Consider the following 25,223-nt stretch of genomic DNA (forward strand, 5'->3'; position numbering starts at 1 on the left):
TCATTTCACTTGCACTTATGTGCAATGTGACAAATAAACCGTATTGTATTGTATTGTATTGAATATGTACACATCCCACACTGTCATTCACTGACAGTAATTAAATAACTTCGGTTGCCTCACTCTTTTTATTTTCATCCATCTATATAAACTAACATTCTCTGTTTCAATTCAATTTAAATTCTTCTTTAAATATATGATTCCCTTTTGTTACATTTTTCTTTTGATTGTGAATGTATTTGGTGAACCAGACTGAAGCCGGAACGTTAGTTGTTGGTGCTGCAGCGGGAGATTCCAGGGGCCGGTTTCCGGCGGGGGTTTAAGCTGTGGGGCCTGGACTGGTTGGTGCTGTAGTTTTGTTCCAAGTATGAATCCTGTCCTGACCAAGGTGACTTGCATTGCAACAGAGAGTCCTTGTTTTATGTGATAAGAGCAGTTCCATGGAGTTGCGTGTGAGTCTACTGTAAATGCACAGAATGAGCGGGTGTGATGGGCCAGGGCTTTTCTGTTTAATAAAATAATACTTTTCTGAGCATCTTACGGAAACTGCTGGCATCTCTCTCTCTCTCCCACTTTTAAACATACAGAGGACCTAAGATCATGTCGGGAGGCGGGGGTCGGTGGCGGATTATCGGGTCTCACTCCGGAGTCTTGATCAGGAAAGTCCAGCCCAACTGTAGTGCAATACCATGTTTTGAGTAAAATATTAAATCGGGATCCAATCTTCCTTCGCAGTTGACACAGAAAAACCCCACTGGCCCATTCCAAAAAGAGCAAGGGAAAAATCTGTGATGTTTTGGTTGGCACCTGATCCCCTATTAAATAGCACTGTCACTAAACTTGGTTATTGTCACACAGGCACCTGTGGCACACATTGGCTGTGGACCTCTACGATGTAGTGAAAGGATTGAATGGTGCCATATAAAAGCAAGACCCTTATATGAAAAAGATTAAGCTAGGTTTTTTTTGAACAATTGTGTAAGAATGAGGGTTCTTCAATTTTAGTAATTGCCCACCAAACCATTGTCCAGGGCAATAAACATGGTGTTTGCATGTGCTGCTTACTTTGCTATTGATGAAAAGTGATAATATTGCATACTAACATAAATTTTAAATGGGAAACAGTTTAAATATTTGGTGTTTCTTGACAGCTCATCAGAAATAATATTCAGAAGCAGGAAGGAAAATGTATTTTAACATAGAACAGAAGGAAACGTATTCTACTGGCATGAGCATGCTATGTTTTTTCATTGATGAGATATAGCAGATTGTCATTTTGTGTTTCTCAGTGGCCAATGTAATACCAAAACATTCCTATATAATAGACTTAGTCTTCATTGTTTTCCTTCTTGTATAACATTTTTTTTTAAATTGCCTCATTTTAAGCTTAACTTGTGCGATGGTTCAGAATTTATATTGAAGTGTAATTGAACTTGGGAAGCACAAGGCTTTCTGAACTATGTTGGAGGCCCTATATATCTGTCTAATAATTTGGTGTGTGAAATTCAGATTTATTTTCTAATCACTGGGTAGCACTCTGCCAGAAGTGTATGCTAAAACTGAATATATGCTTGAAGTGAATAGGTTTTGACAGTGCCAAGATATGTATGTGAATAATGGAAATACAAGGTTCACAAAGTGCTGTAGTAATTCAGTGGGTCAGGCCTCTGGAGGACATGAACAAAAAACTATTTTTTGTCTGGACTATTTCACACCATTTTGTCCCCTTTTCGTCTCTAGCCTTTGTCCTCCCATCTACAAACTCCCCTCACCTGTATCCACCTATTTACATGCCATGCTTTGGTCAAGTCAAGTCACATTTATTTATATAGCACATTTAAAAAACAACTCTCGTTGGCCAAAGTGCTTTACATTTGTTATAAGTATAGTATAAACAAACAAACTATATACATATAGCCCTCGCTCAGTGGACGTCAGGAAAGGCTTGGGAGTATAGATAAGTTTTTAGTCTTGACTTAAAGGAGTCAATGGAGGGGGCAGTTCTGTTGGGAAGGGGGATGCTGCTCCACAGTCTAGGAGCTGCAACCACAAAGGCGCGGTCACCCTAAGCTTACGCCTAGACAGCGGGATATTCAGCAGCCCCAAGTCGGCCGATCTGAGGGACCTGGAGGTGGAGTGGTGGGTGAGAAGACTTTTAATGTAGGAGGGGGCAAGCCCATTGAGGGCTTTGTAGACATAGAGGAGGGTCTTGAAATGTATACGGAACCGCACAGGGAGCCAGTGGAGAGAGGCCAGGATTGGGGTTATGTGGTCCCTTTTTCGGGTGCCCGTCAGGAGTCTTGCTGCGGCGTTTTGGACCAGTTGCAGGCGGGACAGGGAAGATTGGCTGATGCCAGTGTAAAGAGAGTTACAGTAATCTAGGCGGGAGGAGATAAATGTGTGGATGATCTTTTCGAGGTCATCAAAGTGGAGGATTTGTTTTATTTTAGCTATCGTCCGAAGCTGAAAGAAGCTAGCTTTTACCACGGCATTGACTTGTTTGTCAAATTTCAGTGCTGAGTCAAATATCACGCCGAGGTTTTTGATGTGAGGTTTGAGTAGTGGGGTAAGGCTTCCAAGGCTGCCTGCTATCATTTTGATTGAGTCCGAGGGGCCGAGAAGGATGACCTCAGACTTACTCTCATTTAGTTGGACCCACCTCTTTTCCAGCTTTCAGTTCGAAGAAGATCCTAACCTCAAACATCACACCCGCACAATACTCAGTTGGAAGAAAGGTCCTGACCTGAAACATCACATGTACATGTCCTCCAGATATGTTGACTGACTTACTGAGTTACTCTTTTCTTGTAGGTGAATAATGATCACTTGATTGATTTACTGGAGGTGATTGCTGCCCGTGCATCGGTACCCAAGCAAAGCATTATCATCAATAGAGAAGGAGTGAAATTAACAAAGAAAGAAGACTTGCTGTTGTTGACTTTTTCACATCTCAACTCAACTAATTTATCAAATTGTGACCAGTTAATTATTTGTAATGAATGCAGTAAGTCTCATACTCATAGGGCAGTTAAAGGAGAGATGTTGAGATATTGTCACAGGGGTGTGGGGGTGTCTATAGTTATAAAATAAGGGGGCTCTCTATGCCTAGTCCACAGATAATTTTCTTCCTTAGAGGGTTGTGAATCACTGGAATTCTCTGTCCCAGAGGGTGCTGGAGGCCAGATCATTGGATGCATTTAAGATGGAGATTGATAAATATTTGAAAGATTGAGGAATTCAGAGTTATGGGGAACTGGCACAGAAGAGGCCAGCATAGATCCGCCGCAATCATATTGAATGCCAGGCAGGCTTGAAGGCCTAAATGACCCACTCCTGCTCTTATTTCCTTCTGTTCCTGTGAATTCAAATGCAATTTTTCATCATATATTCTCCTATCTTGCTCTTAGGTCCCATGTGTGAGAAATGCAATCCTCCTTAAACAAGCTGCTGCTATGGTCGTCAGGTAGGGGCTTCAAACTGGAAGCATGTGTTGTGAAAATATATTTACTATTTTGTTGTAAAATAGTGCTATGTTAGATTACAAGCATACTTTATTGTTTAAAAAAAAATATTATCTGCTCATTTACAAAACACATGGAAAATGTGGAGAAGTGGGGTTTTGACTCTGACCCTGCTTCATCATTCAACAAGATAATCTATTGTAACCCTGCTCTTCAAGTTCAAGTGAATTTATTGTCATGTGTCCCTGTATAGGACAATGAAATTCTTGCTTTGCTACAGCACAACAGAACATAGTAGGTATTTACTACAAAACAGATAAGTGTGTCCATATACCATAATATAACTATATACACACATGAATAAATAAACTGATAAAGTGCAAATAACAGAAAATGGGTTATTAATAATCAGAGTTTTGTCCGAGCCAGGTTTAATAGCCTGATGGCTGTGGGGAAGTAGCTATTCCTGAACCTGGTTGTTGCAGTCTTCAGGCTCCTGTACCTTCTACCTGAAGGTAGCAGGGAGATGAGTGTGTGGACAGGATGGTGTGGGTCTTTGATGATACTGCCAGCCTTTTTGAGGCAGCGACTGCGATAAATCCCCTCGATGGAAGAAAGGTCAGAGCCGATGATGGACTGGGCAGTGTTTACTACTTTTTGTAGTCTTTTCCTCTCCAGGGCGCTCAAATTGCCGAACCAAGCCACGATGCAACCCGTCAGCATGCTCTCTACTGTGCACCTGTAGAAGTTAGAGAGAGTCTTCCTTGACAAAACGACTCTCCGTAATCTTCTCAGGAAGTAGAGGCGCTGATGAGCTTTCTTGATAATTGCATTAGTGCTCTCGGACCAGGAAAGATCTTCAGAGATGTGCACGCCCAGGAATTTGAAGCTCTTGACCCTTTCAACCATCGACCCGTTGATATAAATGGGGCCGTGGGTCCCCCTCCTACTCCTTCCAAAGTCCACAATCAGTTCCTTGGTTTTGCTGGTGTTGAGGGCCAGGTTATTGTGCTGGCACCATATGGACAGTTGCTCGATCTCTCTTCTGTACTCTGACTCATCCCCATCAGTGATACGTCCCACAACAGTGGTGTCGTCAGCGAACTTGATGATGGAGTTCGCACTGTGACTGGCTACGCAGTCATGAGTATAGAGTGAGTACAGCAGGGGGCTGAGCACGCAGCCTTGAGGTGCTCCCGTGCTGATTGTTATCGAGGCTGACACACTTCCACCAATACGAACAGACTGTGGTCTGTGAATGAGGAAGTCGAGGATCCAATTGCAGAGGGATGCGCAGAGACCCAGTTCTGCGAGTTTGGTAACCAGCTTGGAGGGGATGATTGTGTTAAATGCCGAGCTGTAATCGATGAATAACAGCCTGACATATGAGTTTTTGTTGTCCAAGTGGTCCAGAGCGGAGTGGAGGGCCAGCGATCTTCTAACTTATTCCACAATTCCCTTGTTGTCCTGAAATGTATCCTAAGGTAATTCTTTAAAATACTAAACAGTCTTCTGGGACAGAGAATTCCAAAGCTTTCCAACTTTGAACGTATCTGATTCTTCATCCATGTCCTTAATTATTAAAGGTAGATACAAAATGCTGGAGAAACTCAACGGGGCAGGTAGCATCTCTGCAGAGAAGGAATGGATGACATTTCAGGTCAAGACGCTTAATTCCTTAATTATTAATCCTGTATCCTGGAGCAACGGTGCTTGATTTCTGTAATCTCAAACGTGAAATTGAAACAATAATGAGATTAAGGTCCATCTGATATGGGTTTCAATTAGTGTTGCAAATAATTGGTAAGATCCAATTTGTAGCTTACCCTGTTCTTTACCTGCTAAAATCATATAAAATCAGCTGTAGTTGACTGCATTCAAGGTATAGAAGCAGAAAAAGCTGGGATCACTCAGCAGCTCAAGCAGCGTCTGTGGAAAGAGAAACAGAATTAATCCTTCATATCGAAGGCGCTTTGTCACGCCTATCAGATTTAAGGATTCCAGTTTTTTGATCGACATCAAGGTATGCAGAATATAAGGACATAGGAACATGAGAAAGGAGAGCATAGGTTAAACCAATGAAAGGAACATTTATGACATATAACGAAGAAGAATTTAGAGCAACAAATCATCTTTAGGACAGAGTAACATTCATAGATAATAGGTGCTGGAGTAGACCATTCTGCCCTTCGAGCCAGCGCCGCCATTCAATATGATCATGGCCGATCATCCAGAATCAATGCCCTATTCCTGCTTTCACCCCATATCCCTTGATTCTGTTAGCCCTAGGAGCTATAGATAACTCTCACTTGAATACATCGATGGATCATACATTCGATGGTCTGGTGATGTAATTGTACGTTTTTTTCATTCTAAATCAGTAGGTTAACAATATTGTGAAGATATATGGTTTTCTAGAATCATTCAGGCATCTATCGTTGATGTATATTTGTAATATCATTAACCATCTTTTCTGCACATTCAAAGTATTCCTATATCATTCTTAAATAAAGCCAGAAAATGCTTGAAGTACTTAGCAGGTCAGGTAGCATCTGAGAAAAGAGAAACAAAGTTAACATTTAAATTTGATCAAGTGATGAAAGATCATCAAACCGAAACATTAGCCTGTCCATTTCTTCAATCTGCTGATTATTTTAAGTATTTCCTGTTTTCATTTCAGCATTTCTTTTATATGCTGATGTCTGTTTGGCTTATAAACTACAATATCAAGTTAGAAAAGGAAAATAAAAACTGCAGATGCTGGAACTATGAATTTAAAAGAGAAAATTATGATATAAAGGACAATTCTACCAGTCCCACTTACGCGACCTTTATAGGCGACTGCCGGCACCCGTGATAGGTTGCCGAAATTTTCAACATGTTGAAAATTCTGCGGTGACCAGAAAGACACTACAACTCTTTGGAGACCTTTCACGGCCATACAGGCTGTATGGTCGTTAGAGGAGGTCTCCTATGGTCGTGAGAGGTCACCTGCGACATGTCGCCAGGGGTTGCCTGTATGGTCATGAGAGATCTCCAGAGTCGTAGCTGTGTTGAAAATGTGTTGAAAACATGTTGAAAATTTCGGTGACCTATCACGGGTGGTGGCAGTCGCCTGTAAAGGTCGCGTAAGTGGGACAGGCCCTTAAATCTGGTTACCTGAAATTTTTGAATTCATTATGAAGTCCAGAGGGTTATAACATACCACATCAATATTCAAATTAAAGAGAGGAGTTCTGCAATGCAGTCAGCCAATCCATATTTGATTTCCCCAATGTAGAGGAGATGCACAAGAGCACTGAATGCAGTACACATTAAAAAAAAATAGTGACTTGCTACTTCACCTGGAAGCATCGTTTTCATCCCTGGTTGGTGGAAAGGGAAGAGATAAAATGGCAAGAGGTGGAGGAGCCAGCAGTCAAGATTAACCAAACATTGGGACATGGATATGGATGGATATGGATCATGTGTGAGCAGAGGAGTTTATCTTTTTCTTGGCTTCGTGTTTAAAACAGACATCCCAAGTTAAAGCTAGTATCAGACATGAGGAAAAAGCACACAATTGCAACAAAGTTGGATGGCAGGTCACAGATTAAGAAGCAAGAATTTCATTGTCCCATCTGGCACATATGACAATAAAACACTCTTGACTCTTGAGATTGGACAAATTTGTTTTAAGAGAGCCAAGAATCATTAAAAGGTTAATCAGAAAGGGAAGATTATTGTACAAAATGAAGCTAGTCAGAAATACAAGAGTTGGTTAGAGTTTTTTTCTTTTTTTAAAGTAGCCAGTAGTCCTATAGATAGCGAATCTGGGGAAATAATATTAGAAAGCAAGGAAATGGCAGATTAATTTAGAAGGTAATTTACAGCAGTGTTTCAGTGTAGAGGGAGGTGAGGTGATATTTAATGCTGCTGAATCATAGTTTTAGCTCTCTGGCTTCCATCCTGACCTCTGCAATGTGGAGTTTGCCAGTTCTCTCTGTGATCGTGTAGGTTCCCGGGTGTTCCACATCCCAATACTGTAAATTACTTTGAGTGTAGGTGAGAGGCTACAAAAAAAACATCCAAAGGGAAAGAGATGGACATGAGAGAGAATAAATACCAGTGTTACCTAGAAATAAAGAAAAGGGGAATGCCACTGATGGCATTGCTCTGATGGTAGGTCGCATGGATCTAATAGGTGTTATGGTCTCCTTTTGTATTGTAAATAGTGATTATCTGATCTTCTGACAAGGCGTGTTGTAACCCTCGATACGTAATATTGAATTCAGTATTTCCAAATTGTAAACCTTTCCAGTTTGTATCAGTACTGATCAATTCTGATTAGAGGTCATCAATTTGTAATGTTAACTTTGTTTTTCTCTCTCTGTAGATGCTACTTGACCTCCTGAGTATTTCTGGCTTTCTGTTTAATTTCATACTTCACAATTCCAATATTTCATCATCTCCTATCTGTATCATCTCCAACAGATGAACATCAATGAACATGTCTTCACCTTCCTCTCTCAGTCAGTCCAGTACCATCTCCATGAACAGACATTACCCATGGTCTTTCTACCCAATCCCTTCACTGAAGCTTAAAATATGTTCATTAGCTAACCTCTGATGAATGGCTATTGACCTAAAATAACAATGGTTTTCCCTCTTCACTGAACTCCATTTTCAGCGTCTTAAGTGTCTATATAATTTTGGATACTTTTCATTTGTTAGTATTTTGGACCTCACAAAATAATAATGTCTTTAAAATGAAAGTAATTTTCTAATTACGTCTGCATCTTTGTGGCAGAAAATGGACTTTCACTGGTCTTTTTCTTTTTCAGGTTTACATCTTTAAGACAACTTCCTTTGTCATTAACAGGTTAGATAGATTTTATTTCCTCTATTACAAATATTTTGTCTTGCTGAAATAATTTATGATAAATATTCCAAGCTATATGGACTCATAAGAACACTCTGCTATTTAATGCTAAACCCCTTACCTCGTTTCACTATACTTCTTAATATTCTTAGATCCGATTTATTTATCTATTCAATTTTACACATGTACAGAGCCCTCCATAATGTTTGGGACAAAGACCCATCATTTATTTATTTGCCTCTGTACTCCACAATTTGAGATTTGTAATAGAAAAAAAATCACATGTGGTTAAAGTGCACATTGTCAGATTTTAATAAAGGCCATTTTTTATACATTTTGGTTTCACCATGGAGAAATTAGAGTAGTGTTTATACATAGTCCCCCCATTTCAGGGCACCATAATGTTTGGGACACAGCAATGTCATGTAAATGAAAGTAGTCATGTCTAGTATTTTGTTGCATATCTTTTGCATGCAATGACTGCTTGCTGGGTTTCATGGATATCACCAGTTGCTGGGTGTCTTCTCTGGTGATGCTCTGCCAGGCCTGTATTGCAGCCATCCTTAGCTTATGCTTGTTTTGGGGGCTAGTCCCTTCAGTTTTCTCTTCAGCATATAAAAGGCATACTCAATTGGGTTCAGATCAGGTGAAAAACGTGGCCACTCAAGAATTGGCCATTTTTTAGCTTTGGAAAAACTCCTTTGTTACTTTAGCAGTATGTTTGGGTTCATTGTCTTGCTGTAGAATGAACCGCCGGCCAATGTGTTTTGAGGCATTTGTTTGAACTTGACCAGATAAGATGTTTCTATACCAGCGTTTCTCAACCGGGATTCCGTGGGAAATAGTGATAAATAGGCTAATCATATGTAAATGCATTTTTGAGTCATTTTTGTGTTTAATTTCATATTCGTAATTTTATTATACATGTGCGGCATATTCTTGGAAAATTCTTGGGTATTATAATAAAGTCATCAACCTGCTATATCATTTATCATTAGCGACGTCTATATGGCGCCAGTGTGAAACTGCCTTTAGTGGTCAGGGGACAGGAGTTGTTTTTACAGATATGGTTGTTTTTTTTGTGTGAATAAAAACCTCCTTATGACGTCTCTTGAACAAGCAGTTTGATTTCAGTTTTCTCTTTTTTTGCATTGTCAATAAGCTTGAGAAACACGTAAGTTTTTGCTTAAACCAGGCATCAGAAAAATATATTATGTTTGCATTATGAACTTTTAATTATATGAAATGAAAGAGATTAATAAAGATATATAAAAAATTTTATGTAGGGGTTCCCTGAGACATGAAAATTATATCAAGGGTTCCACAAGGGTAAAATGGTCGAGAAACGATGGTCCATACACTTCAGAATTCATTATGCTACTACCATCAGCAGTTGTATCATCAATGAAGATAAGTGAGCCAGTACCTTCAGCAGCCATACATAATAATAATAATAATAATAAATTTTATTTTTATAGCGCTTTTCTAAGACTCAAAGTCGCTTTACAATAGTAACAGACAATAGCAAACGGAGAAGCGGCGAACAAACAGCGCCAGCGTCCTCTCCGTGCAGCACATAAAGAAAGAATACAGACATAACAATAATAGACATTTAATCGGAATAACATATAATCGGAATATAACAAATAATAAAGACATCACAGAGACACAAATTAAAAACAGAATTCAATCCAAAAACAGAAAATCAAAAACACAGTGTGAAGAGAGAGCAGCGGCAACCAATTCGTGCCAGCGTCCACTCTCCCTTCACGGCAGCCATCTTGGACACAGACCTACAAGACTACAGTTAGTACAGTGTGTTATGGCCCAGGCCATAACACACCCACCACCGTGTTTCACAGATGAGGTGGTGTGCTTTGGATCTTAGGCAGTTTCTTCTCTCCTCCATAGTTTGCTCTTGCCATCACTCTAGTATAAGTTAATCTTCGTCTCATCTGTCCACAAGACCTTTTTCCAGACCTGTGTTTGCTCTTTTAAGTACTTCTTGGCAAACTGTAACCTGGCCTTCCCATTTTTGCAGCTAACCAGTGGTTTGCATCTTGCAGTGTAGCCTCTGTATTTCTGTTCATGAAGTCTTCTGCTGACAGTGGTCATTGACAAATCCACACCTGACTCCTGAAGAGTGTTTCTGATCTGTCGGACAAGGTGTTTGGGAATTTTTCTTTATCATAGAGAGATTTCTTCTGGCATCAGCTGTGGAGATCTTCCTTGGCCTGCCAGTCCCTTTACAATTAGTAAGCTCACCACTGATCTCTTTCTTCTTAATGTTTAAGAAAGAACTACAGATGTTTTATACTTCTTCGTAATTCTTTCTTCTTAATGATGTTCCAAACTTCTTTGACTTTCATTGGCACAACTTTGGTCCTCGTGTTGATAAACAGCAATAAACGTTTCCAACGGTGATGGAAAGACTAGGTGCTGAGAGCTCTCTTATACCTGCATTAAGGAGGCAATTAAACACACCTGAGCAAACACCTGTGAAGCCATGTGTCCCAAACATTATAGTGCCCTGAAATGGGTGTACTATGTATAAACACTGCTGTAATTTCTACATTGTGAAAGCAAAATGTATAAAAACACCCTTCAATAAAACTGACAATGGCACTTTAACAACATGTGATATTTTTCTATTACAAATCTCAAATTGTGGAGTACAGAGGCAAATAAATAAATGATGGGTCTGTCCCAAACATTATGGAGGGCACTGTAAGGTAGATATCACTGTTCTAACTACATCGGAATAGCTTAGCAAGATGCATGATTAGTTCAGGAGAAGATAGACATACTGTCTCACAGTGGCAGAGACCCAGGGTCAATTCTGCCTATGGGTGCTGTCTGTAGGGAGTATGTATGTTCTCCTTGTGATAGAGTGGGGTTTTTTTCTGGGTGCTCCTGTATCCTCCTACATTCCAAAGACGTGTAGGTTTGTGGGTCAATTTGCTTCTGTAAATTGTCCCCAGTGTGTAGGATAGAGCTAGTGTGCAGGTGATCGCTGGGCAGTGCAGACTCAGTGGGCTGAAGGGCCTGTTTCCATGCTGTATGAGGCCTGAGGTCCCACATTACCAGGTTCAGAAACAGCTACTTTCATACAAGCTTCTAGTTCTTTAACCGATCTGCATAAACCTAATCGTACCTCAACAACTATGGGGCATCTATCGCACTTCCATGGATTTGTTTCTAATTGTGTTTTCTCAAAAAGTGTCTTGTTTTGCACAATCTTTTTCTTTTCGCTACCTTAAATTATATTCTGTGTTGTCTGAATCTCTGTGCTGCCGCTGCAAGTAAGCCTTTCTTTGCAACTGGAGCTAACCACACTTGTGCATATGACAATTAACTCAACTCGACATCTTCCACTCAGACATCTAGCTGAACATGGTTGTGAATGCTTCAGTCTTATCTATAATTCATACAGTTTGGGCCCCATTATCATAGAGGATGAGCATTAGATGCAGAAGTTCAATATTTCCATGCATGCATGAGTACTGAATTCCCAAACTTTCTGACAACTGTTCACTATCAGTCTGCAGATGTAATCCTGTGTTGGCAGAGTACTTCCCCAGCATTTTGCTGAGGGGTTCTTAGAACCAACATGTGCCAGTTTAGATCTGATTTAAAAAGAAATTCCTGCAAGTGCTGCACCTGATGCCTTTCAATGTATGAATACATTTTCAGGGCTTTATTATCAAAAGGAGACTGCAATTGTCGCAGTAGTGATGTTAATGTGACTACTTATATGTTTATTTAACTCCAGGGAAAAGTGGGAATGAAAATTGTGTCATTGCAATAATGTGTCATAATCACCAGACTGAGAATTCCAGAACTGCATAGCAGTGTCAATAATTCAAATAAATGCGAAGGAATCAATTATCAATGTGTCTAAATCCTGCTGTAGATATGTTTTCATTATTATAAACAGCTAACTGGATTATAGATGTAAAATTGTTGACCATGTTGATGTGGATCCAAGAAACACAATTAATAAGTTCATAATGTGTAGGAAAGATCTGCAGATGCTGGTAATTTTGTTTGCCTTTTAAATCTTGTATATTAATTCACATTGTATGACAAAAGTGTTTGTGGATCTCACAGAACATACTTGTTTAATTTGCTTAATACATTTCTGCTTTATGTCAAACATGTTCCCATCAATTGTCCAATAGCAACTGTATTGATAGGAAGGTCTCTGTTAAGGAGGTAGATCATATTCAACAGTTATTTGTGATGAACAGTTATTAAATTATCTTTAATGATGGGAAACTTTAGGGAGGAGAGCAAGTAAATATATATATTTACTTAATTTGTAGAAAGCATAGGCTTTTATTGTTTCGAATATTTGTTTGTTGGGAAATTTTGATCAATGCACAGAATGGCGATGGAGATTATAATTTTCAATGTGTAGGAAAGAAGGGGACGCCGTCCAGTAGGGTATGGCTGCCCTGCCTGCAGCTGTCCGTCCTTTCACTTTTTTTTTGTCTGTGGAGTGGCCAGCCGCGGGCGGCAGTGCTGACTTTAACACCTTGGAGCCTGGGATCTTTCGCTGAGATCGCCAGTGGTGGAGCTTCGTCCAGCGGAAACCGCGGGTAAGGAAGCGGCCGTTCCAGGCATCCCAAGCCGGCGAGAAGGGCCTGAAACATCGGGCCCCGTAGCGGCGACTGCGGAGGCCTCAATAGGCCTGACTATGGGTGGACAAGGGGATGGGGACTGGACTGTGTCTTTCCCCACAGTGGGAGCCATTGTGTTTTTATGTTTTATGTTAAATTCGTCTTTAATGTTGTGTTGTATTCTTATTAGTGTGCTGCAATGGCAACTTGAATTTCACTACACCAATTGGTGTATGTGACAATAAATGAACCTTTGAGAACTGCAGATGCTGGTTCAGATCTGCAGATCAAAGGTAAACATAAAATGCTGGAATAAGAGCCATGATCATATTGAATGGCGGTGCAGGCTCGAAGGGCCGAATGGCCTACTCCTGCACCTATTTTCTATGTTTCTAAGAGGGACAGGCAGCATCTCTGGAGAGAAGGAATGGGTGACGTTTGGGGTCGAGACCCTTCTTCAGACTGATGTCAGGGGAGTGGGCGTGTCAGAGATAGAATGTAGTCGGAGACAGTAAGACTGGTGGGAGAACTGGGAAGGGGGAGGGGATGGAGAGAGAGGGAAAGCAAGGGATATTTGAAGTTAGAGAAGTCAATGTTCATACCACTGGGATGTTAGCTACCCAAGCGAAATACAAGGCGCTAATCCTACAATTTGCACTAGGCCTCACTGTGACAATGGAAGAGGCCCAGGACAGAAAGGTCAAATGGCTCGCGTGCCATTTGTAAAACTGGAAAGATAAAGCTCTGAAACAGTGACAAGGTTTTAAGGAATTCAGCATTTCCACTGTCCGTTGCTAGAATCCTTCCCATGTCTGATTGATCTGGAAAGCCTTGGTCAAGCAGCATTCACTGCAGAGCACCGTCATTGAGCCTGGGCCTCAGGTCTGTAGGTAAGACTTGGGGAGCAGAGATTATTTCATTTCGCTTGTGGTCATTGCGTAAAAGCTTCCCACTCATGCATTGAGCTCTTCTCCCACACCTCTGCCAAGAATAATCGAATGACTAACTTTACAGCAAATTATTTCTTATGTTTAGATATCCTTGCCTTTCTTCCTTATGTCACTATTTTACAATGGTAGTTTTCATACTTTTTATATTTTTCATGTATTTTTTACCCTCTTTACAATAGGAGCCATAGAGACATGGTTATGCTATTCTATCCATTCCTGTCACTCGTTTTGTTTCATCTAATCAAGTCATAGCTACATTCATATTTCTAAGTATGAAGCACCCATATGCGGCAGCATCTGTGGAGCGAAGGAAATAGGCAACGTTTCGGGCCGAAACCCTTCTTCAGTCTGAACGTTGCCTATTTCCTTCGCTCCATAGATGCTGCCGCACGCGCTGAGTTTCTCCAGCACTTTTGTCTACCTTCACCCTGAAATGGTAACTGTTTTTCTCTATCCACTAATACTGTCTGATCTCCATTCTTTCAGATTTCCACAATTTGCAGGATTTTGTATTTTCTAATTTGGTTTAAGGATTACAAAATCAACAGCTTTTCAATTCTGATAAAACTTACCATCATAACCTCTTTCCATTTTCCCCTTTCAAATGTTGACCGATCTGTTCATTTGAATGCTTGTTCATAGTTCATGTTTGTTATCTTTTATTTTCCTTTAATCCTTTCATCATTTACACATTTTTCTTTATATGATTTGTGTTATGATTTTGTGATTTTTTTAATAAATCCATCCAAAACTAGGTAAACCTAGATAAAAGCACAGATTAAGGGATGTTAGAAAATAAACAAAATAGATGTAATCCTATTAAGGTTTTGGTACAGAAAATGCTATTATTGGTTTTCAAAGAGTGGGCTCAGTTACTTTGTGTTATTTTGAATTCACACTATACAGCCACTGTGAGATGAGACATGGCAATGTATTTTAAGCAAATAAATTCTACTTTTTGCCTACTCAGGAACTAGCATCTCCAGCAATAGGCATTATAGATCAATGCCCACCCATGGGATTGGGAGGTACAAGTATCTACTGCCAAAAGAAATTGTAAGTACTGTTTGTATATCTGGATTAAATTCATTAAGATGATGATTGTAAAATGGATGATTTAATGGTTGTGATTTAATATTGTTGAAATTAATTAATATTAAGAGAGAGTTAGATAAAGCTCTAGGGGCTAGTGGAGTCAAGGGATATGGGGAGAAGGCAGGCACAGGTTATTGATAGGGGACGATCAGCTATGAATGGCGGTGCTGGCTCGAAGTGCCGAATGGCCTCCATCTGCACCTATTTTCTATGTTTCTAAATAAATAGGCTGTTGATTTGCTTTCCTTTCTTAATTTACTGTTGTCTGTCTGCCTCTGCTAAAAGGATCAACTCTTCCACCTTTATCATTTTTTTGGAGATCTCCATTAATATTGCCCATTAGCTATGCGACGATGCTGTGAATGCCATGTGACAATACTGTAGACGCAGCCCTGATTATGTTTTTAGCAGTTATACATGCTTTCTTTATCACTCTTTAAATTCAGTCCTTATAGAATTTCTGGAGCTTTGTGTTCCACCTTTGGTTTTCTCATCATCTTGTGGATAAGGAATTTGTTCTTATGTGACATCTTTCATGACCCCAAAATATCGTAAAGCTTTTCACATTCAATGCTGAAAAATGGATCCATTGAAAAATGCTATAGAATGCATACAAATCCTGACAAAAACAAGTTCTAATATTTGTAGAGAAATGGCTGCTTTCCGTTCTTGGTGTTCAGGTTATTAATTTTGGTACGGTTATTTTCTACTTGAATTTGTTTTCATCCAATAATCACCAAAAAAAAAGTTAATGTTCATTTTTCAGTTGTCATTGGTTGGCAATTGGGAACAGAGGCACTACTGGGGGCATGGCTCCAATTCCATAACCCAGCATACATTAGAGATTGTACCTGGAATTTTCTTAATCTGCTTGCATTTGATGGCCAAAAAATTGACCTATGAGCCATTAGGCAGCCACAGCAACTCCTGTTACTCCTCTACAATACAATCATTCAGTCTAGGCAATTTACATCGTAAATCAATTTTTTTTTAAAACACAGAGTTGATACTGGTAGCAGATAGATCTGTAAAATCAGTGACTGGTGACATTAATTTGGTTCTGTATGCTGGTATGAGAAGAATTTAAGGTTCAAGCTCTGCTTTGTCAGTCTATTTCTGGACTGTTTGTTATTAAGACTCTGAAAAGGTTTGACTAAATTATTTATATTGCTAATATTATTATGTAGGCTGCCAGAGTCAAGAAGAGGATATTCGAATGCTGCTTTTTGCTATAAGAATAATTCAAGTTTAAAGAATGCTAACAAGAAGGCCGTGGTGAAGGTCTTTGTGACCTTGGGTACATTTTATTGCAGGATTCTGCAAGATTTGTATCTCTTCGTTCATTTGACCATCTGATTACAATTCAGTAATTTCAGTGATATTTATGGCATGTAGAATCCCAGTGGAAGCAGCTTTCTGCACAGGGTTGCAAGATGATGATGGTTAGGTTAATGATCCCGGTAAACCTGCAGGTAATCTTTGGTGTGACTCACCCATTTTAACATTTCACCTTTTGAACTAAAACTTCAGACCCATTTTTAGTGTGGCTGATCACTAAAATCTGCAAAATTAAGAGAACAGTACAAATTGCTGTCATAAATTACAAGCAAATTATCCAGCTAGGTTTAGAATATCTTACAATGTTGGCACACTGCTTATCTAGAGGTAAATGGTTAAACCAGAAATTCCCTATAAATTAACCTCAAATGAGTTAATCAGTAAATGTGCTCTGCAACATAGTAGACCTACCTGAAATAATAGATTTGATCCAAACTAGTGCAGTGGTGCATCCTAATAACTGGTCACTGGTTGGTTATTACACAACAGACAAGAGATGAAATACCAAGTATCCCTGCAACATCAGGATAATTAGCACAACTTCTAACAAAAATGTGCCAGAGTACAGACGAGAGAGTAATTCCAGCAAAGAGGATCTTTATTGGATAAACTGGAGAGGCGGTTTAGGTTCAAAGATACGGTGTGGAAACAGGCCCTTCGGCCCACCGAGCCCGCACAGACCAGCGATCCCAGCACATTAACACTATCTTTTACGAGGGACTATTTTTACATGCATACCAAACCAATTAACCTGCAAACCTGTAAGTCTTTGGAGTGTGGGAGGGAACTGAAGTTCTTGGAGAAAACCCACGCGGTCACGGGGAGAACGTACAAACTCCATACAGACAAGCACCCATAGGCAGGTTCGAACCAGGGTCTTTGGCTCTTAAGGTGGGACAGGGGCATAAAGGCAGCAACTCTACCGCTGTGCCACCGCGCCACCCCTATTTTTTACTTAGAATCATGAAGGGTTCAAGTAAAACATGTAGGAAAAAAAACCCCAAGGCATTAAGAAATGCTGTTTTTCAAATGGTTGGGGCAGTGGAGATTGTTGAGACATCTTCAGATGGGATTCAAAGAGAAAATGGATAAAAACTATAGGCAAAAAAGATTTCTGGTGAGAACTAACTTGTCTATAATTCCGTGCTTTCTCTCTCTCCTTTCTTAAAAAGTGGGATAACATTACCTCCCCTCCAATCCACAAGAACTGATCCAGTATCTATAGATCATTGATAGATGCCAATTGGTTGTGCCTTTCACCTTCTCCGCCTTTGAGCGTAGTTTCCTCACCTCAGCCTCCTCGCCAAAGACTCTCGAGACAAAGACTCGCACTTTACGAGCCAAAGACTCACACTTTACTCACCAAGGCCACTCCACTACAGCTGCACTTATTTTAATCTGCTACCTAATCAACCTGGCCTTTGCCTTCTTTTTAAATCTGTGTTCCACCTTCGTTCCCTCTGACTCACCTTCTTTCAGGCAACACTCGCTCTTGCTGCTTCTGGCTACTGCTTCTCTCCGACCTTCACGGTGTGTGGAAATTGGCACATTATTTGCTGTAGCCTTCTAGTTGAATAAGCATAGGCGACAGAGTTTTTGCTGGAGCACCATTGACTTGTAGAATAAGGATTTTCTGCATTTTATCGAGTAATGGGTCCAGGAGTAGGAGGTTAGCCAGGATCAATCACAGTGGGCTAAGACAAATATTGTTGCCTTCATTCTCAGTGCATATTGTCTAAAGATTGCAAATGTATTTTTTATTATTCATCAGCAACGGAAGAGAAAAGAGAAGCTACAAATGAAGCAACTCAAGATGGGCACTGATACAGAATATGGCGTTCTCAATATCCAAGTCACTGGCCATGACATGACAATTTTGGAACACTACAGTCAGTACATCCATAAGCTCTGCAACCAATTGAAAATCAACGTAGAGGAAAGGTAGCAAAAAAATACCAAATGTAATCAATTGCAATGGCAACAATTTGTATTTATGTAGCACAAAGAACACTCAAAATAAATCGAATCGACAAAGCAGATGAACCACAGATTATAAAGCGTGATCCAGAGTTTTGACCTAAGAGTTGGATTATGTGATATATTTGAGGAAGAGATGGGTTGAGAGCTTAAGAGATAGTGTTTATTAAATAGTGTGACTCAAAATAAAGCAATAGATTCAGGAATCTAATCTTAACATAGAAACATAGAAAATAGGTGCAGGAGTAGGCCATTCGGCCCTTCGAGCCTGCACCGCCATTCAATATGATCATGGTTGATCATCTAACTCAGTATCCCATACCTGCCTTCTCTCCATACCCCCTGATTCCTTTAGTCACAAGGGCCACATCTAACTCCCTCTTAAATATAGCCAATGAACTGGCCTCAACTACCTTCTGTGGCAGAGAATTCCACAGATTCCACAGATTAAAGGCACTTCAAAATCTGGAAATAAAGGTGCAAGTGACTTGGAAGAGAGTCATGGACTTGACCAGTATATCAAATGATGATTGAAAGGTTTTCTTTTCAAGCTTCTAGAAAATCACCCCCAAGTCTTATGTAAACAAAAAGTACAAATTCTACATGAACAATGCAATTGATCTTCTCAAACTAATTCAGTGATAACATTAATCTTGAAATCCATTCTACGATTACTGTTGATGTTTAATTTTATTGAAATGTTAAAGTAATGGGTAGAAATATTTCTACTTTTTTCTTCCACAGCTATGCAATGCCCACCAAATCCACTGAGATCTCACAGTTACAGGAAAAAGGCACCAAGATGAACATGGAAGCTGTGATTCTCACCCATGAGAGAATTGTACAGGTATTGCATGTTTCATCACTAAAAATATCCCAAACTTACCAATTAAAAGTTATTTATGTGCAACATTTTGTTTAGCACACAAGAAATTGATTATTCTCCTAAACTGTGCTACTGCTACTCACGAACACCTCACTGGTTGGTTCGCGAGAATATAACGGACATTTTATTAATCTTATGGGGGGCATTTCAGAAATCGGGAATATGCCATTGGGGAACCGCAAGTGTGGATTTGTGGACTAATTGTCACACTAATTTAAAGAATTCGTTTTTATTTAATTTATATAAAGTCTGTAGAAATTTTTTAAATAATCAATTTTATCACCTGCAAATTAATTTTGAATCGGTTCTAAATACAAATTTTACTTTACATAAGTTCTAGGAACAGAATAAGGCCAAATACAAAATCTGACACTTTTTTTCTAGATTCTAAGAATGAGCATTAGTTTATTTGCAAAATAATGCATGAACTATGGATAAGGGAGGCTTTTTGGTTCTTTTACAAATGATCCACGTATCATTAGTGTCTTGTATTCCATTTTAGCATCCATTTCTTTGATAGGAATTCCACGATTTTTGTTTCCTACATCATCCAGGATGATATTCAGTAGCCAGGATTTTCCTGTTGATACACAATGAAGCTACCGACAGTCACTAGTATGGAGAAGTTAATTGACAAGATCTTCCATCATTTCTGCATGCACAGTTAAATGTAGACATGTTAAATGCAGTTGCTATCCAAGTTCTCTTGAAATACTCCATGTCACCACCTTGCCAGGAATTGTAGGTAGGGTATGAAATTGCAGTAGTTGTCCATTAAATGACTGCAAAGCATAGCGGATCATATTAAGGACTTGCTATGTTTTGTTTTTATTTCAGAAAATCTTGATTTTTCCATTTGCTTATATTTTTTTAATAGCTTGATAAATTTTTAATTACAGCCACTCAATTTTTTTCTGAATTGTGGAGACTCATTCCTGCAGATTCTAATATTTTTTTAAAAAGGAGATAACCTTTTAATTTTGATTTGATTTTATGATATTGAACCGACTTAAGATGTTCAAAGGTGTTTCTCGGTGTGTCTTGTGTTGGGGTGGTGGGGGGGGGGGAAGGGGGGAAAGGGGGAAACCGTTCTTCAGTCACCTTCGACAGAGAGGCGACTTTTTTCCTGGATGATGTAGGAAACAAAAATCGTGGAATTCCTATCAAAGAAATGGATGCTAAAATGTAATACAAGAAGGTCAGAATGCAGAAGGTCGCTTCTCTGCCTCCTCTCTCGTGGCCCAACAGCTTGGATTGGAGCGGCCTTTCCCGGAGTCGGGCCCGGAGCATCAGCAGCGGGCGCAGCGTGGACTTTTTCCATCGCGGAGCAGGCGAACCCTTGCCGGGGGACGCCAGAGAGGAGAGCTCCGATCGCTGGCCCGCGGACTAGGACATCCTGAAGCCGCGGTCTGCGGAGCTTCTAACCGTGGGCGCGGCGTGGACTTTCCATCGCGGAGCCTGGGATCCCTCGCCGGAGAAGAGCTCCGGCCGCTGGCCTGCAGCCTATAACATCCTGATGCCATGGTCTGCGGAGCTTCTAGCCACGGGCGGGGTGTGGACTTACCATCCGGAACCTGGGATCCCTCGCCCGAGGAGAGCTCCGATCGCCGGCCTGTGGCCTATAACATCCTGAAGCTGCGGACTCCGGTAGGAAAGTGCCAATTTGGGCACTCCAAGCCGCGGAGTGTGTTCGACCATTCATGGCCCCGGGTGGACAAGGAAGGAGGACTGGCTGAACTTTGTGCCTTCCACCACAGTGAAGAATGCTGTGGTGGATGGTTGTGTTAAATCTTATTGTGTGTTCTTTTTAAGTATATCGCTGCTGGCAAATTCATTTCACTGCACCTTCAGGTGTATGTGACGAATAAAATTGACTGACTTTGAAATGAGGTTCCCTGTCTTCAATTCAAATGTGGCTTCCTGTCTTCAATTATATGCCTGTGAGGGTTTTATAATCTGAATGATTGAGAGGGGCACGCTGTTGCTTGACCTGTTCATACAAGTCATACACACTAGAAAACAGGTACCCTACAAATTATTGATTATTATAGTTTGCCACAAAGTGCCTCTGGATATAAGTGTGATGATCAATGAGTATCATTTTATCACTGCTAAATTAAATCCCAAGTTTTCCTGATATTTAAGAATATGACAAGATGGCGCCTTCCTGTGGCCACTTTTGCGGAGCTCCGGAAAATAAAAGGCTCAACTACAACTTCCAACAACTTACCTGGATCAGAAAAACGGCAGAAATCGGTGCCGTTTCGGACAAGCTGCTCGAGCACCTCAAGGCTCTCGCAATTTCGCGATCTCCCGCAGCTGCGGGAACCCCGGACTTTAAATTTTCCCACGCTGGCTGTGGAACTCCCGACCCGACTGAGGAATACAGGTACGGTACCTGGAGACCCCGGGATGACCCCCAGAGCCGATGGGCTGGATCCTCCAGGAACAACGGAGCTGGAGCTGCCGACTTTGAGGGAATCCCCGTTCGTTACGGAGCTGGAGCTGCAGTCTGTGAGGGAATCCCCGTTCCAGCGCAGGTCCGCAGAAACAGCAGGTACAGCAAGCACAGTACCTGGAAACAAAGGGGAAGCCTCCATTGTGTCCGGAAACGTGGCCGTCGGGCAGGACTTCAGGTCAGAATGAAGCGCAGGGGACTTCGGCCCCCTCTCCCAACTATCCTACTGGCTAATGTACAGTCCCTTGAAAACAAAGTGGAGGACTTAAGGGCAAGACTGCTTTATCAAAGGGAGCTGAGGGAATGCTCTGTGTTCTGTTTCACAGAGACATGGCTCACCCCCAGCTCCCCAGACTCAGCGGTCCAGCCTGAAGGGTTCTCCATCCACCGCATGGACCGTACCCTGGCATCTGGGAAAGGGAGAGGAGGGGGCGTCTGCCTCATGGTCAACTCTGCGTGGTGTTCCGACGTGGCAGTCCTGTCCAACTCCTGCTCTCCACACCTTGAACATCTGGCGGTGAAGTGCCGTCCCTTCTACCTCCCGAGAGAATTCACCTCCGTTATCCTGACCGCGGTCTACATCCCACCCCAGGCAGACGTCCGTCTGGCACTGGAGGAGCTGCAGGCCGTGGTCAACAAACACCAGACGTCTTACCCCGAGGCATTTACCACCATTGCTGGGGACTTCAATAAGGCGAACCTCAAGAAATCACTCCCCAACTTCCACCAACATGTCTCATGCTGCACCAGAGGACCTAACACCCTCGACCACTGCTACACCACCATCAAGAATGCCTATCGTTCTATCCCTCACCCTCACTTTGGTAAGTCCAACCATACCGCGGTGCTGCTTCTTCCTGCCTACAAGCAGCAATTGAAGAGCGCACCCCCAGAAGTGAGGACAGCTCAGAGCTGGTCGGGGGGGGCAGAAGAACAACTCCAGGACTGTTTGGAGTCTGTAGACTGGGCAATGTTCAAGGACTCGGCAACGGACTTGAACGAATATGCCACAGTCGTTACAGACTTCATAAAGAAATGTGTGGAGGACTGCATCCCTACAAAAACCTTCCGAGTGTTTCCCAATCAGAAACCTTGGATGAACTTTGAGATCCGCACTCTCCTGAAGTCCAGACACAGGGCATTCACCTCCAATGATACAGTGGCCTACATGAAGACCAGATACGACCTTGGTAAGGCCATCAAAAAGGCCAAAAGGGACTTCTGCTCCAAACTGGAGGACGAGACAGATGTTCGGCAGCTGTGGCAGGGTCTGAATGCAATCACCTCCTACAAGGCAAAACCAGGAGGCAGCTCGAATGCCGGTGTAACATCACTCCCTGACGAGCTCAATGCGTTTTACGCACGCTTTGACAGGGAGAATACTGATGTGCCTTCCCGATCCCCCATTCGCTGCGATGGCATTTCAGTCTCAGTCACAGAGGCCGATGTCAGGAAATCCTTCAGAGGGGTGAACCCCCGAAAAGCACCTGGTCCTGATGGTATACCCGGTCGTGTTCTAAAAACCTGTGCGGACCAACTGGCGGGAGTTTTTACGGACATTTTCAACCTCTCACTTCTGAGGTTTGAGGTCCCCACCTGCTTTAAAAGGGCATCAATTATACCGGTGCCCAAGAAGAGTAAGGTGACATGCCTCAATGACTATCGACCAGTGGCACTAACGCCGGTGGTGATGAAGTGCTTTGAGAGGTTGATCATGGAGCAAATCAACTCCTACATCGACAAAAACCTGGACCCACTGCAGTTCGCGTACCGCCACAACAGATCAACGGTGGATGCGATCTCGCTGGCCCTCCACTCCGCACTGGACCACTTGGACAACAAAAACTCATATGTCAGGCTGTTATTCATTGATTACAGCTCGGCATTTAACACAATCATCCCCTCCAAACTGGTTACCAAACTCGCAGAACTGGGTCTCTGCGCATCCCTCTGCAACTGGATCCTTGACTTCCTCGTCCACAGACCACAGTCTGTTCGTATTGGTGGAAATGTGTCGGCCTCAATAACAATCAGCACGGGAGCACCTCAAGGCTGCGTGCTCAGCCCCCTGCTGTACTCACTCTATACCCATGACTGCGTAGCGAACCACAGCGCGAACTCCATCATCAAGTTCGCTGACGACACCACTATTGTGGGGCGTATCACTGATGGGGATGAGTCAGAGTACAGAAGAGAGATCGAGCAACTGTCCATATGGTGCCAGCGCAATAACCTGGCCCTCAACACCAGCAAAACCAAGGAACTGATTGTGGACTTTGGAAGGAGTAGGAGGGGGACCCACAGCCCCATTTATATCAACGGGTCGATGGTTGAAAGGGTCAAGAGCTTCAAATTCCTGGGCGTGCACATCTCTGAAGATCTTTCCTGGTCCGAGAACACCAATGCAATCATCAAAAAAGCACATCAGCGCCTCTACTTCCTGAGAAGATTACGGAGAGTCGGATTGTCAAGGAAGACTCTCTCTAACTTCTACAGGTGCACAGTCGAGAGCATGCTGACCGGTTGCATCGTGGCTTGGTTCGGCAATTTGAGCGCCCTGGAGAGGAAAAGACTACAAAAAGTAGTAAACACTGCCCAGTCCATCATCGGCTCTGACCTTCCTTCCATCGAGGGGATTTATCGCAGCCGCTGCCTCAAAAAGGCTGGCAGTATCATCAAAGACCCACACCATTCTGGCCACACACTCATCTCCCTGCTACCTTCAGGTAGAAGGTACAGGAGCCTGAAGACTGCAACAACCAGGTTCAGGAATAGCTACTTCCCCTCAGCCATCAGGCTATTAAACCTGGCTCGGACAAAACTCTGATTATTAGCAACCACTTTCTGTTATTTGCACTATCAGTTTATTTATTCATGTGTGTATATATTTATATCATGGTATATGGACACATTTATCTGTTTTGTAGTAAATGCCTACTATTTTCTGTGTGCTTAAGCAAAGCAAGAATTTCATTGTCCTATACAGGGACACATGACAATAAACTCACTTGAACTTGCCAACATCTATCTATCTATCTATCTTCTTCTATATTACTAAAACTCTGTTCTTGACCGGTTTTGGCGATCTGTGCTGCGATTTCCGAGAGGACGCCGCCACCTACGGCAGTCATTTTTGGCCACCTCGCTCAGAGCCCCCCTCCGCTGTATGTGTGCCGAGGATTTTTCCCGTCGATGAAATATGACAGAGATATTAATGATTTTACAAAATTCTCCATTCTCTCTGCTGCCCCCGCTGGCAGCAGGGGGGAGGGACTATAAAACCAGGAAGTGGTGTGCCTCAATCAGTCTCTGCAAGTGGTGTGCCTCAATTAGTCTCTGCAAGTGGTGTGCCTCAATCAGAGCTCTGAATGACACTGACAAATGTCTACAGCACTGTGAGTACCCTTAATTTGGTTTGAAAATGAAAATATGGTTAGAGGTAAAAAAGCACTGCCTGCAAATGGTTGTTTGGGTTTTGGTTGAAGTAAAAAGGCACTCTCTCTCCCCCCCCCCTCCCTCTCCTCTCCCCCCCCCCCCCCTCCCTTGCCTCTCCCCCCCCCCCTCCTCTCCCCCCC

General features: G+C 41.9%; 1 protein-coding gene across 6 annotated transcripts in view; it reads left to right on the top strand.

The window, feature by feature from the left end:
* Positions 1-304: 304 nt before the first annotated feature.
* Positions 305-25,223, top strand: part of mrpl48 (mitochondrial ribosomal protein L48) — a 40,258-nt gene continuing 15,339 nt past the window's right edge. The window contains exons 1-6 of one of the 6 annotated variants that reach the window (XM_033023184.1): positions 311-398; positions 3,406-3,463; positions 8,285-8,322; positions 14,865-14,950; positions 18,099-18,268; positions 19,049-19,151. In XM_033023184.1, the coding sequence (XP_032879075.1) occupies positions 368-398; positions 3,406-3,463; positions 8,285-8,322; positions 14,865-14,950; positions 18,099-18,268; positions 19,049-19,151 (486 nt within the window). In that variant the 5' untranslated portion in view covers positions 311-367. Of the gene's footprint in view, positions 453-3,405; positions 3,464-8,284; positions 8,323-14,864; positions 14,951-18,098; positions 18,269-19,048; positions 19,152-25,223 lie in introns of all 6 variants that reach the window. The other 5 variants (XM_033023185.1, XM_033023186.1, XM_033023187.1 and 2 more) reach the window with 5 other exon arrangements.

This window comes from Amblyraja radiata, chromosome 6 (assembly GCF_010909765.2).
Source record: "Amblyraja radiata isolate CabotCenter1 chromosome 6, sAmbRad1.1.pri, whole genome shotgun sequence".
Classification (NCBI taxonomy): domain Eukaryota; kingdom Metazoa; phylum Chordata; class Chondrichthyes; order Rajiformes; family Rajidae; genus Amblyraja; species Amblyraja radiata.